The sequence below is a fragment of the Cygnus atratus genome, chromosome 4 (assembly GCF_013377495.2).
Source record: "Cygnus atratus isolate AKBS03 ecotype Queensland, Australia chromosome 4, CAtr_DNAZoo_HiC_assembly, whole genome shotgun sequence".
Lineage (NCBI taxonomy): Eukaryota > Metazoa > Chordata > Aves > Anseriformes > Anatidae > Cygnus > Cygnus atratus.
In genome coordinates this window covers 70,437,194-70,451,271 of record NC_066365.1, presented here as the reverse complement: position 1 = coordinate 70,451,271, position 14,078 = coordinate 70,437,194, and the positions used below count along the sequence as shown (strand labels likewise).

The following is a 14,078-nucleotide window of genomic DNA, read 5'->3' as shown; positions in this document are numbered from 1 at the left end:
CAGCGTCCCGTGCGGGACGCGGTAACACCCCGGGCGGGATTTCTCTGAGGCGGCGCTCGCCTCACGACCAGGCCCGAGGCCGGGCTCCGGCCCTGCCGCGGCTTTCCCTGCACCGCCACCTGCCGGCCCCGGCCCCGAAACGCCGCCGAACTTTAATTTGTGCTTATAATTAACCCTATACAATCGTACAGTAAAAACATATAGTTTCAAACCCCCTGCCATGGGCAGGGACACCTCCCACCAGACCAGGCTGCCCAAAGCCCCATCCAGCCTAGCCTTAAACGCCTCAAGGAATGGGGCACCCACAGGTCCTCTGGGCAGCCTGTTCAGTGCCTCACCACCCTCAGAGTGAAGAATTTCTTCCTAATACCTTATCTAAACCTCCCCTCTTTTAGTTTAAAGCTTTTACACCTCGTCCTATCAAGCATTATGCACGCCTTTGCCAAAGGGCAAAGAAGTCAAGGGCTTTATAAAGTTCATTTTGACTCTTATCTGTAAATGTAAAGCCCTTTATACTTCCTGTAGCTTTGTGTGCTTAAACAATCACAACTTTTTTTTTTTTCCATAGCTGAGGAAGTTGTGGTTCTCAGTGGTTGTGCCTCCTTCGTGGCCACATAGGAAAGTGGTGACAGAATATTTTCTGTGATTTAAGAGGAGAGAATGCTGTCACAGTCATCCAGCTCACTGCTATCGGCAGTGCTATTTCCTGCCTGCACTGATCCTATAACTTGTCCATCTGAAATTACTGAGTGCCAGGTTTGCATTTAACTTTAAAAAAAATAGAAAAAGAAAAAGAAAAAATGTTTCCCGGAATTCAAGTTCCATGACCTGGGGCAGTGCTGAGCCCTGCCAGCAGCTGATGTATGACTGTTCCAGAGCAGCCCTGTGCATATCCATAGATCATAGATCCACACAGACTCTGTTGGCAAAAAAGCCTCTCACCTTAGCTACATGTTACTGATGTGTCAATAACTGATACATTTTTATGCAGGAAATTATTAGAGGAGCAAAACTTTTGGTCCTTGTTCTACTGTCTCTCTTGGAAATGTTGACCTTCTTAATAGGAAGTCAAGAAAACTTTGTGTATGTTTTACCCAGGTGTATTCACCACAACTACTTTTCATTATTTTATATCAATTCTACTGTTAAGACTTGTACAATGACGAAAAGTAGCAATGAATCATTTAAGAGGCCTTTTAACACTTGCATGAAACAAGCTGAAACACAGGGCTGTGATAGTGATGTTGCTGAGGGACGTGTGACTGGAGGTGCTGCAAGTCAGGGAACGGGGCCAGCGCTCCAAACTCTGTGCTCAGCTTTTCTGGAAGGCTTTTTGTCAGCTTAGTCTTTGTATATGTAGACTGCATCTACAATTCTTGCTCTGCATTGTGTTGAGGTTCAATTGCCTGAAAGTTTGTGAAACAGTTTGGGAGTCTCAGAAGTGCACAGTGTAAAAGAACAGCTCTATGTTGGTCAGTGGCACTGTCACGATGCACTTGCTGCAAAAAATGAGGGTGCAAATACAAGAAAACATGAATAAATATCATTTTGCATTTTGTTCCCACTTAAATATCTAGCCACGGAAGTGTAAAACATCTCTTTAAAAGCAAAAATATAAATGACAGAATAGTTTGGGCTGGAAGGGACCTTAAAGATCATCTAAATCCATCTAAATGATTGGCTCCAGACAGTTCACAAGACTTGCTGCCTTCTTCTTTTCATGATACTTCCATCTTCCTTTTAATTATACTTCAGTATTTCCTTCTCTCCCTAACTGTGGTCTTTGCACTCTATTTTTGTCCCAACCACCTCGTAATCTCAAACCAGGGACTTTCCTTCTGTCTGCAAAAGCTGACTTGTATAAATAACTTCTTCATAAAGACAGTGTTCTTTTATTGTAGCAGTAAAAGAAATTCCCTAGAAAAGCTTGTTTTGATCCATGTGGCTTTCTTGGTCGCTACTCGCGAAAGATTATGAAAATGCAAAAAAAAGGCCTGAAGGCTGACAGCGTGCCTGCTTGGGACAGTTGCCTGGTGACTGAGGACTGGCTCCTGTGAGTGAATGATCATGGCATCACTGGGTTGTAGCTACCTGGTGTAAGAAAAGGCTGGAAAAATCTGAAACGGAACAGCACCGATCAGCCAGTGCTTGTGCAATGCTGTTCATGTTGGCTGGTGGAGGTGACAACAGCTTCACATCAGGAACGGACTTCGTCCTGGTAAAACAGAGCCAATTAAGAGTTAGACTCCACTCAATTGTCCCCCCAGTGTTCCATGGCTTTCTCTGTGGAAGTGCTGCTCTCTTGCTGGTTGTCGAGTTGAGATACAGAGAGTTGAGATGACTAAACAAGACATTTCATTTCTAAATGGGTGGTTTTCTTAGGTGACTGGTGTAGACACATTCATAAGGCTAAAAGGAGTCGATTTCCCCCCTAGGCCTAATCTAGAGGTGTTGTGTATGAAACCTTGCTAAACTGTGATAAGCATATCACATTGGGGCATAACTCCTCACAGCTGCATTATTTATAAACCCTCCCCTTTTAACCAGAGGCCTTTAGCAGTTTCAGAGCAGTTCTCCCCTTTTCTGCATCTTTAGGAAAGGAAGAAAAAAGCAATACCTTTTGGTATCTGAAACCACAACTATGCACAGCCACTCATTTGGAGAGACCAGCTACAGCAACTGTGGTTCTTCTGCAGGTGATGGCTTTCTGGGGGTGGGATGGCTCAGATGTCAGGCAAAAAGAGCTTCCAAAATACACTGTCATGGACTCGATGTGACACCCAAACCAGTATCTTTAGGTTGTTTAAGAAATGTCTGCTAATATCATATATTTGAAAGCAGTCCCATCTGTATACATGTGGCATTTCTGTCACTGTGCAATTTAGCAGCAGGGGATCTTCAAGCAGAATTTGGGCTGTATTTCCTCTTTTGTTCTCTCTTCTACATGGTAACGAGCTTCAAAATCCTCCTTTTCTGAGCCACCCAATCTGAGTCCTGCCTTAAAGGCTGCTATCCACACCCCAAAAACAAACAAAGACCTTGCTTGCAGGTTGGGTTGCTCTTCTTTGGGCGCATTCTCATAGAAATATTAACTTGTGCTGTAGACCTATCTAACCTGGAAGAATGCCAGCTGGTTTGGGAGTCATTATTTGCCTTTCTCTTTATGTTCCAGTTAGATATTTCCATGGAAGAAATAGCAATTTGTTGTTACTGGCCTGGAGTTTTCAGGAAATGCCGTAGGATCATTTTAAAACCTATTCTAGACACAAGTATAAGCTAAATGTAGGTGGGTGCTCCTTGATTTGTGATGGTTCTCCTGCAGCTATTCCTGCTCCATCCAACTTACAAATGGTTATTTAATTAGTGATCTAGACCATACGGAACAGGTTCATTCATCTCCTCCTATGACAGAATTATAAAATGTTACAATAGGCCAAAGTGTTGTCACAGTCAATATTTCACATAGTTACAGGAGGTCGCCAAGTATCTTTGGCCTTGCGTTATTGATGGTTTAATGAACAGAGCATTTTTTCCTTGAGAACATCTGTTTAAATATAGTCCTTACCCCTTATGAGCTCGTTCAGGGCTCTCAAATAACTGTCATCCTTTTACTTGAGTCAAACTAGCGGTTAAGCATCTATTCTTCTCACACAGAAGGTCAGTATTTTCTTTGCAAACCAACTGGCACAAGCTCCGTGACAACTTAATATCAGTGTTTATCATGTTTCTGCATCTTCAGGCCTGAAACCAAAGTTATTTTAACTCCAGATTGTTTGTAGGAAAGCTTTTTTTGCCTAAGTTCCATTTTGGCAGGAGAATAAACCCTCCTTTTTAATTTCATATCATTAAGCTGAAGACAGCTATTTTAAAAGTTCAGTGGGGTTTCTTTCTGCCTGACATGCTCTTTCACTGCACAGCTGAAAACAATCCCAGGCAAAGAATCATCTAATAACATGGTGGAACTGTCTCCTACCTGGATCTTTCTTTTATAAAAAGACTACACCTGAAAATTGAATATTACATGAAAGTTTGAAACAATCCTTCCTAGAGCCATCATCTTGACATTTTAAATATGGGACAGAACAGCTGGCTCTCCTCTAATGCAAGACCCCTCAGACACAAGTAAGTGGTTTCAATGGACAAAATTCTGTGTGGCCCTATATTTCTTTGTCTATGTATTTGGCCAAAGCTCCTGGACTTACAGAACCAACAACCTGTCCCAATCCATGTGACATGAAGCAGCAGACTCAGGCTTTGGTGAAACCAGGTGTAAACTGGTAGTAAGACTCAGCGCTGAAGCTCTGGGGGGCAGCAGGCGCTGTTGGCTCCTGCCTCTGCACTCCACAGTGTCCTGCGTTCCTCTGCACCGCCCTGAGCAGGGGAAAATCAAAACAAGTGCAGAGTGGTTGGGACTTCTGCAGCAAAATGAATTCTGAAATGGTTCGGCTCTCTTCAGCCTTTTATCAGACGGGTCCAGATGAAGAAAGCATGGAAATATTTGAATGGTGGATATTTACCATGTTCGTTGAAAAGTAGACAGGGAAAGAAACTCAGCAACTCGAGCAAACACAATTTTACGTAATTGCCTGCAATTAAATAAATAAATAAATAAACGAACAGCTTAGCTGTCGCTGGGATTTGCCTAAGGGACCACCAAGAATGAGTTACACAACTCAGCATGCATTCATCAACCGATCCTTCGCAAAAACCATATGGCTCCTTGCAGGGATTTCTTAAACATTATGCATGGATATGAAATAGTGACTTTGTAGATGTTAAGTAGGTTGCTTGAGGCTCCTTTTGAAATACTGTTTCTAAACATTAAAGCAATGTTATTGTTGCAAGCAATAATCTAATAGAAAGCAGTTGTTTAGGCACTTTCAATCAAATTAAGAAAAGAAATAGAAAAATAAGAAATATTGAAAGAGTAAACGGATCTAAACTTTAAAGATTAACTGTGCCATTGTATGTGGTTTTCACACAGAAATGTAAAGACATCCGTTTTACTAGATGGTAAGCAGCAAGGAAGGAAAAACATTATTTAAAAGTAAAATGCTATTAGTTTCATATATCAAGTCAAAAATAACAGAACCACTGCAAAACGTATGTATGATTTCACTGTAGTAAATGTGTTTGAAAATATGAGTTCACTGCTTGTAAAAAGTGTTTAATGATGTCTTTCGTATCCCAGAAGCCAGCACAGAGAGCTGCAATATGAATTCACATATGCTGCTTTCCACACACGCCTTAACTGTGGATTAAGGGAAACACCCTTCAAATACCTGACAACATTTTCAAATGGGAATACCCATTTTAAATGTCTCCCTTCTTCAAAATGTTCAAAGTGAGCACCTGCAAGGGCTTAGTCTTTCCCAGTGTTTCAGCACTTCAGAAATGGGGGCCTGCAGAACATTTCCAGTGAGGCACCCAAAGCCGAAAGGAGGACAAGTGCTGCCACGAGTGAACCCAGGAGAGCCCCACGACCTCCAGTAACTGAGCCACACTCGTGTGGCTGCTGGAGGAGGAGGACACCAAAACAGGGCATCACCCTCCCCGCATCTAAATTGACTCATTTCAGACTATTTTCTAACCTCTCGCTATTTGGCTCCTCGTGGCTTGTACTGAGCATGTTCAGTGCGTCATCAAAGCGTATTGTACCTCGGTTCAACCAGCCACCTACTGCTGCAACTATGATTAAAAGGCATCAAACACAAGCAGGGAAAAGATCAGAAAGTTGTATGTGCACATAGAATGGAAAGAAAGGGGAGAAGTGAAGCTGTGATGCTGCAGATGCCTTCCAAAATAGCGACCCGTGTAGACATCTTGTCTTATGTGGAATTACTGATGGTCTTATTAGCCTTGCCCAGTAGAGAAGATCTTGCAGGCCAGGGTTTGGGCAGGGAGAAGTTTTTACATTTGCACTTTGTTTGCAGGTTGGGAAACCCATGTGGATAGAAATTAAAGAGATCACAGGAGCTATTTTGCTATCTCAAGTATTAGGTAGGCCTGATAGATCGCCTTAAGAAGTCACTAAGGAGATGTTAATTTTCCGTGATAGCAAGCACCCCTGTGCTCTGCTGAGTTCATCCTGCTGCGTGCTCAGCCCACCTGAAAACAGCCATTTATCTAGACTAAAGTCTCATCATTTTATACAACAGGCGCATTAACCTCTCTCTCCATATGCCGATGGGTTACCTACAATGTTCACCAAGTGCTCTGAGGCTCTCACGTGGAAAGTGTCGCATTAAGTACAGTTATACTGTAAAAGCTCCCTCGAGAGTCCCGACAGCTGGGTTTTACCCACCCTTCTGCTTCCTTCGGGGCATAACTCACTGGTATGCAGAAGTACCATTTTGCTAGAGCTCCACCGCAAGAATCCTCACCTGTGAAATGCTCCAAAGGCAACCTGGTTTTCAAGTACTGCAAAGTGGAGGAGCTTTCCCAAGGAGAAAATCCACCCTTTCCAAGTGTGTCTGTTTCCAAGTGGAAGCCAAACATGCCAAAGCACTGGAAAAAAAAACGTAGTTTTGCCTGGCAAGGACTGGACTGTGCTTGCTTACTCGCTCACCCCACTGTGCCCATGCATCTGCAACCTACAAATCCTTGTTATTAAGACATTTCACGTGGTGCAATGCTTAGAAAGGCTCCGTAGACCCTCCAGGCTTTGGACAGCAGCAGCAACTCAACAAAATTTGCTTTCCGGCGCAGAAGTGAAGTGGGACTGGGTTGTGTGGTGTCTTGAGGAGCTGGCTTCCTGCCCTCCTTGCTTTACTTATCAACTCTTATCTAGTGTCTTATGGAAAGAGAGAGAGGGGGGTGGCAGGTTGGAAGGCCACTGAGGCAGAAGACCACTGGAAAAAAAACAGGATTTAACTCTCCAATCACCCATCGTGGGACAGGAGGTGAGTTTTAGCAGCCGTGGCACCTCAGGATGGAAACGTTAAATGTTAGTGGGCACTCAGGGAGGGAGGAGATGTTGTCATTTCTCTCCCGTGACACCAGCGTCCTGCAGGGCCAGCCAGGGCAACCTCCCTGGGCAACCCATCCCAACGCCTGACTGCTCTTTCTGAGAAGAAATGTCTCCTCATTTCCAACCTGAACCTCCCCTGGCACAACTTGAGGCCATTCCCTCTAGTCCTACCACTGGTTACCTGTGAGCAGAGGCCGACCCCCAGCTCCCCACATTTCCTCTCAGGCAGTTGCAGAGAGCAATGAGGCCTTCCCTGAGCCTCCTCTTCTCCAGACCGAACACCCTCAGCTCCCTCAGCCGCTCCTCACAGGACTTGTGTCCCAGGCCCTTCACCACCTTCGTAGCCCTGCTCTGGATTTTTGATCAATTCTGTGGAAACTTTGTAATTTATCCGCCCTCCCCCGCCCCCCCCAATTAAATCCAGTCGCGGTCCCTTTAAGGACCACCCCCCCCCCCCAAATCCCGTCGCGGTCCCTTTAAGAACCCCCTCTCCCTCCTCCGCCCAGCATGACGTCACGCGCGCTGTTACACCGTCAGCAGCAGGGGCGGTGGTAGGCGCCGAGAAGGGAGGGGGGGAGCGCGGACTGTACCACCCGCCGCGTTCCGGGGGGGGGGGGTGCGTGCGGAAAGCACCACCCGCCTTGTTCCCGGGGGGGGGGGGGGAGAAGCGGTGTGAGGGGCTCCGGCGGCCTGACAGGACCGGGGGGACGCGGCGGCCCCCGAGCGATGGCGCAGCGGCTGGCCGAGCTGGTGGAGGAGCTCACCACGGCCGGGGAGCCGCAGCTGGAGCCGGGCAGGCTGAAGGAGCTGAAGAAGATCTGCAAGTACGAGGCGGCCTCGAAAATTAACGGAGAAAAAAAAAAAAAAAAAAAAAAGCCTTCTTTTGACCGAAAAAAAAGCAATTTGTGTGGTAAATTTTGTCTGTTTTCCCCTCCTTTCAGGTCCTCGGACGATCACATCGGCCATGCCTACCACCTGCTGCTGACGAGGCTGAGGGAGCCGCACGCCCAGGTGCGCCTGTCGGCCTTCCAGGCTGTCCAGGAGCTCTTCGCCAGGTCCCACCGGTTCCGCACGCTGCTCGTCGCCGACTTCCAGGAGTTCTTGGAGCTGGCGGTGGGCACCGAGCACCGGCAGCCCCTCCCGCCGCCCGCTGAGGTGGCACAGAAGCTGAGGAAGGCTGCTGTCCGCTGCGTGCAGGACTGGCACGACAAGTACGGGCAGGCCTACAAGAAGCTGGCGCTGGGGTACCACTATCTGAGGCAGAATAAGAAGGTACGCTGCGGCTTTGCCTCCGGGTGTCGTTAGGTGGTGAGGTCTAGGTGTCTGAAGGGAGAGAATCAATAAATTGGGAAGGAAACCCGCTGGGAGTCAAGTGCTCTCTGTAAGAGGCATCCCTAAGAGGCAGATCCCAAAATTACCTAGTCTTCGTTAGACTTGTGGTGATTTACTCTCACGTGAAGCAAAAACTCTCTTCTTACATCTCCAGAAATTAAAGCTAGCAAACGTCTATCTCTTTGCATAAAGTATTTTCTAAAGGTTTTTCAGAATGTAAGATGCTGTTTACAAAAACGTTATATCTTTGAGTTGAGTTGTTACAGGCTGCCCAGAGAGGTTATGGATGTCCCATCCCTGGAGGTGTTCAAGGCCAGGCTGGATGAGGCTCTGAGTAACCTGATGCAGTGGGTGGCATCCCTGCCTGTGGCAGGGGGGTTGGAACTGGGTGATATTTAAGGCCCCTTCCAACGCAAGCCATTCTTCAGTTCTTTCCTGTAACCTGCTAGCAAGATGAATGCTAGGTAGAGGAAATGTTACACAGTTCACCGTCTGCACTGACATCATATTCAGTGCTGACCAGAAACTGAACTAAGCGTTCTGGCACTACTTTCAAGGCAGATGCTTTTTTATTGAGACCCATACAGCATCCTGACTGAAGGCATTGGTTTTCCAGCATTCTTTTCCCATTTATTTTTTTCTAAAAAGCTTCTCAGTTGTATACCATATGTATGTAACTTACAGCTCAGTGATTAAATTTGCCCAGATGTATTATTAAGTGTCCTAAGTAATGGCCAGCTACTGGAGTTGAAGAGAAGGTCTGTCTGTCTCCAACCTCAGTTACAGCATGACAGATATATAGCAGTAAGGTGTGTTTGTGGAAAGGGCTGAACTAGATAAACAGGGGGAAAAACTTTCTTTAAAGTGATTAAAAACAAACAATCTAGGACAAAACATAAAGGACACATCTGCATTGGAATAGATTACCCATTGGGAGATGTTTTTGTACATCTTTTGTTACGGCAAAAAGGCTTTAAAAATCCTAGGCTTGAAATAAGAGCTGGATTCAACCAACTCTTTCCCAGTGTGCATAAGCGTTGCTCACCAGTAGGCCTCCAGCCGCTGATTTCCACCTGAATCCATAAAGTCCAACCTGTTCAGAATGGAAATGATACTTACAGCTTCAGCTGACAATAATCAGCTATTAAGTCATCATGTGAAAGCTTAAAATATCCTTATTTCTGTCCTGAGCTGTCCTGTTCTGGCTTTTTTCACAGCACAATGAAGTGTAGGTGCCAGCCCTCCTCAAACACAGTGCTAGCGTGTGTCATACCATAAGTTTTATTAAAGAGGAATTTCTCACGTAAATGCTTCTAGCTCTCCCTTCTAGGTTTCAAATTATTATATTTTGGTCATCCTTCTGCTTTAGTATCTCTTCTGAGATGCGGACAGTGGAAATTGGAAACACTTTTTTAGCATTCATGTTATATACAATGATAACACCAGACTTCCAGGAAGTGTATTAATTCTGTTTCTTCAGAAAGATGGGTGCTGTGTGTTCTTAACAGACGAAAAAATAAAAAAAAAAAACAGAAAACAACAACAACAACAAAAAACTGTGATAAGCGATGTATGTCTGCCTTTCTGTTTCCATATTGAGCTAATAGTGTCCCCTACTCGTATTATTTATTGTATTGTGGTTTTTTCCTCTGTATAATTTTTGGCATCTGATCACAAAGGGCATTTGAATCTTCCCTTTGTCTTTGCATCCTCCCTTACGGTTTTATTGAATAACGGGAAAAAAAAAAAGTGATAAAGGGAAATGCAGGACTGAGGCAGGAATCTCTGACACACAACACAGATTTCCCAGGCTGGATACTCAAGCGTACAGCTGAGGTTTGGCATGTTTGTCTGTACTCGTCTGGTCAGTGCCTGCTCCCCAGTTCTGACAGGGTGATCACTGTGTGTGTATGGGGGACTGAGCTACCCAGCAAGGCTGGCTGTACTATTTTTTAGGGCAGCCAAATTCGAGTAACACAGGTTTCAAGGAACACAGGTTTCAATGGAAACAACCTAATCTAGTTTCTCAACTCTTGCACCAGTTAGTACCAGCCAACTGACCTAGTTAGCCTTTTGCCAGCTTAATACTTGAACTGCAAGAGGCAACCAGGAGACTTGAGGAAGCATTTGTTCTTTCTAGAAATCAGAAACCTGATTCTTTCCAGAAATCAGGTACATCTGCTCTTTTGTATTACAGGTTTAGCACAATAGTATGGGGTGATTGGAGGACTGTTAGCTGTGTCTTTTTTTTTGTTTGTTTGTTTATCATCACCAAAACCACCTTATAAACAGTTGGTCAGAAAATGGCAAGTGCTGCCCTTTTAGGGTATAAACCCAGAGCGCTACTCACTGGTTTAAACATAGCAGGTTGAAGCTATACCTATACACATATTTAAATATGAGAACAAAACAGAGAACAGGTGTGAAGAGGTGAAAACAGTTCTCTTTCCAAAATTATGGACCAGTAGTAAAAGGGTTCACTGCAAAGGCAGAATAACAACTCTAGGGTGTGTCCGTGTTGTGTAAATGAGGTCAGGTGTGTCCTGACCAAGTCCCTGAGTTTGTACTGACACCGGGTTGTGAGGCCGTGTGCATCCATAAATCAGGCCCCGAGTTATTCTGACCTCGTGGGACTTCTGCAAAAGGCCGGTGTGCCTCGCTGTGGGCAGCTCCAAGCTGTGTGTGTGCTGTGGACTGGGCTGGTGATAGAGATCTAGTACTTGAGATGTGCTTTCGTTATCGATGGCAAACCCTGATGATTTAACAGCTGTATGAGGAGCCTCTGGCCAAGTACCACAGCATGAAACAACGCAGCAGAGCAGCCCGTAGCTGCCTTTTGGGACAGAGAAGGGGAAAGAATGGGCAGGTGGCTCTCTTACAGTTATTCTGATATGGGGAAGAAGCAGAGGTTTAGGAAGCCCTCGGTATCTCTGGTTTTCTATGCAAGTCAAATCTGCATGCTTGGAAATGGTAGCTTTAGTTTTTGGGTTCTGTATCTTTATTTTTTTGTGGATGATGTCGATTTATATAAAGCCAGTGGTGCATCCTTGGGCAGTTCTCTTTCTCTTGCTGCTGTGTGGAGAACTACGCAAGGTTGGCAGAAAAATAAGATCCTGAAAAGCAAAAAGCTCGCCACAGGGAGCCATGTGCTGCTATAGGTTGTGGAGCTAACTTATTTGTACCTTCCCTATGCCTCCCCACTCTCCCAATAAAAAAGAGATTGGTAAGCGTGCCTGTCTGTCTAGAGAGGTGGAGACTGTCCCTGTCAGTTGCTGTGAAAGCTGAAGTATCTAGGACTAAACAGAAAGCGAGATACTGTCCAGTGTAGAGCGACCCCAATGTCATATGGGCCTCTACCCCATAATTTTACTGTTTTACTCTTGCGTGGCTTCAAAATGTTGGTGCAGAATGTCAGTATCTGGGAACCATTACTGTATATTGACAAGCTTTCTCATCCAGCAATTACAGTGGAAATGAATGTTCAGTGGGTGCTTGTAGTACAGGAATCGTGCCGGAGAGGCTGTGGGCTTCATTAGCAGTAAAGTGTGGGCTTGCCCAGCACTCAGTGTAACCTCTGGTGAAATTAATGAAAGTTATGTGGTAGCAATCAAAAGGAAGTGCTGTGGCTTTCCTTTTCGAGAGGCTTTTCTTATCTAATATCACAATTCAGGATTCATTTCCTTGAAATAGAAGTGAAAAGTATTTAATCTCTTCAAGCCCTTCTAAGAACGAACTAAAAAAAATCCACCGCAAATATTTTAAGAAAGTGTTTTGAATCATTCAGATTTACGTTTATGTTTTAGTCAGAAGAAGGTAAAGTGAGACTGATATCCTTTCCCTCGGTCCACAGATCTAATGAATGTAATTGTAAAAGCCAAAATGTGATCTCATTTAACAAGTTTTAATATCACCTCTACCACTTCGCTTGCTTATAAGTTGTTTAGTAACTGGTTGTGTGTGCTAGTAGTGCTTACAAATTCTCCTCAGTTTTCTTTCCTGCAAGTAGAGATGGTGTGATGTTTTCATATAACTTGAATACTTACCCTGTGTAGTCCCTTCCTGCCCAACTCTCTAACCCCTGTCTCCAGTGCTGTGACAGAGGTCTCCCACAGCCTAGTTTATTTTTGCAGTTTAGATGTAGGACTAAACGCTTTGTTTTTCTACCTTATGATTCCTTTTTGAAAGCCATTGATTCTCCGAAGTCCCTTATTAGTAGAAGCAAAACCTCCATTCAGAATTACTGTAGTTACTGATTCCAGGATGAGAAGAGATAAAAGGAAGTGCTGCTGAGCTGCTGGCTGATTGCTGATGTTAGAGGATTTTTCAACACAGATAAGGATCTTAGGAAATGGATTTTCGATATATTTCTTCCGAGGAATGTTATACTTTTTTCCTCATTTCCTTAGGTGGACTTTCAAGACGTGCGTGCCAGAACCGTGGCTGAAAGGCAGAGGGAAGAGGAGAAGCAAAAACGATTAGATAACATTTACAAAGAAAAAGCCAAAAGAGCTGAAAAAGAAATGGCAGGTAAAGTGCTTTGGTTCTTTTGCTGGCTTTTTTTTTTGTTTTTAAAGCAACTGTTTGTGAGGTTACGTAAAACAGACTCCAACAGAATAGCTATCCAAGCAATAGCTGACCACAGAGAGCAAGCAGGAATAATACATTTGTTAGTGTCTGACCCTCTGTCTCTCTCGCCTAAAGAATATCAGGAAATAAATAAAATTGAAAGAATAAAGTGACAGTTGTTTAAGCCCGGGTTGAATGAAAAGCTTTAAAAAAAAAAAAAAGGTATTGTGTAAAGGTGTGGTCTGTAATTCAGTAAAGTGTGAATGCGTAATCTCAAGCAGGCACCTCATATGGAGTTGGGCACAATGATCCTCGTGCATCTCTTCTAACTCCAGCTTCTGTGATTCCATGATATCACAAAGTGGTTTGGAGCTGGCGGCTCAATTCCTTTGTCTATGACTAGGTACAGGCTGCTCAACACCTTCTTGACTGATAACCTTAATTATGTTGTGTACACAGTCATTATGCGCCTTCCAGAAGGAGCTCTGGTCTGCCCAGTAATCCTGGGTGTGGTGTAGGAAGTCTATGAAAAGTAGCATATTGCTGCTAAACAATGTGGCTAACTGGGAGCTGAATCTCTAAGCAATATGTGTACATCAACATATGTCTGCAGCATGGAAGAAGAACAGAGATAATGTATTAAATTGCAGTTACAAAGGATTATTTAATTAAATTGCTTCAGTTTCTGCAATATATGCTTTTATGCCTGCATTTATCCTGCATGCTGCAAACATTTCCATGCATGAGAGTGCAATTTTCAAGAGATTTAACCTTCCTAAAATGAATTTTATTGGTAGCATCTCTTTCAGCTGTAGCATATGTTCATGGGTGCACCCACAAACAACTGTAACATTCATGGCTGCACAAGGAGTACCCTCAGACATCACTGAGAATATTTGTCTCTTACAAATACTGTACTTCTGCCTCAAATTTATGGAGGTATTTGAGTCATCTTTGATACACAATGGAATTTTAGGGAGGATAGGAAAGGAGGAACACTGGTCCCAAATATCTTGCTCAGAAAATTCTAGATTTCCTGCTTAAGAATAGTATTGTCACTTTTATAAGGACAATTTTTGCATGGGAAAGACATACGTATGGATAAATTATGACTGATTACTAGATAAAGGATTACCTCTTTGGCAGTGGTATTTGTTCTGTAGATCTGTCTCTGCTCTGGAGACATCAGCATTTCGCATTGTTTAACAGT

At 44.1% G+C, this 14,078-nt stretch overlaps 2 protein-coding genes across 3 annotated transcripts in view; one reads left to right on the top strand and one right to left on the bottom strand.

The window, feature by feature from the left end:
* Positions 1-4,120: 4,120 nt before the first annotated feature.
* LOC118248327 (uncharacterized) lies at positions 4,121-14,060 on the bottom strand. The gene is made up of 5 exons (XM_035547142.1): positions 14,004-14,060; positions 7,943-8,293; positions 6,384-6,507; positions 4,518-4,586; positions 4,121-4,371 (listed from the first exon to the last, which is right to left on the bottom strand). Exons 1-5 carry the CDS (start codon positions 14,058-14,060, stop codon positions 4,199-4,201), a joined length of 774 nt encoding a protein of 257 aa, XP_035403035.1. The 3' UTR covers positions 4,121-4,198.
* UVSSA (UV stimulated scaffold protein A) overlaps positions 7,572-14,078 on the top strand; it is a 53,973-nt gene continuing 47,466 nt past the window's right edge. Inside the window, exons 1-3 of one of the 2 annotated variants that reach the window (XM_035547412.2) lie at positions 7,572-7,794; positions 7,912-8,242; positions 12,709-12,829. In XM_035547412.2, coding sequence (XP_035403305.1) covers positions 7,697-7,794; positions 7,912-8,242; positions 12,709-12,829 — 550 coding nt within the window. In that variant the 5' untranslated portion in view covers positions 7,572-7,696. Of the gene's footprint in view, positions 8,243-12,708; positions 12,830-14,078 lie in introns of both variants that reach the window. The other variant, XM_035547411.2, reaches the window with a different exon arrangement.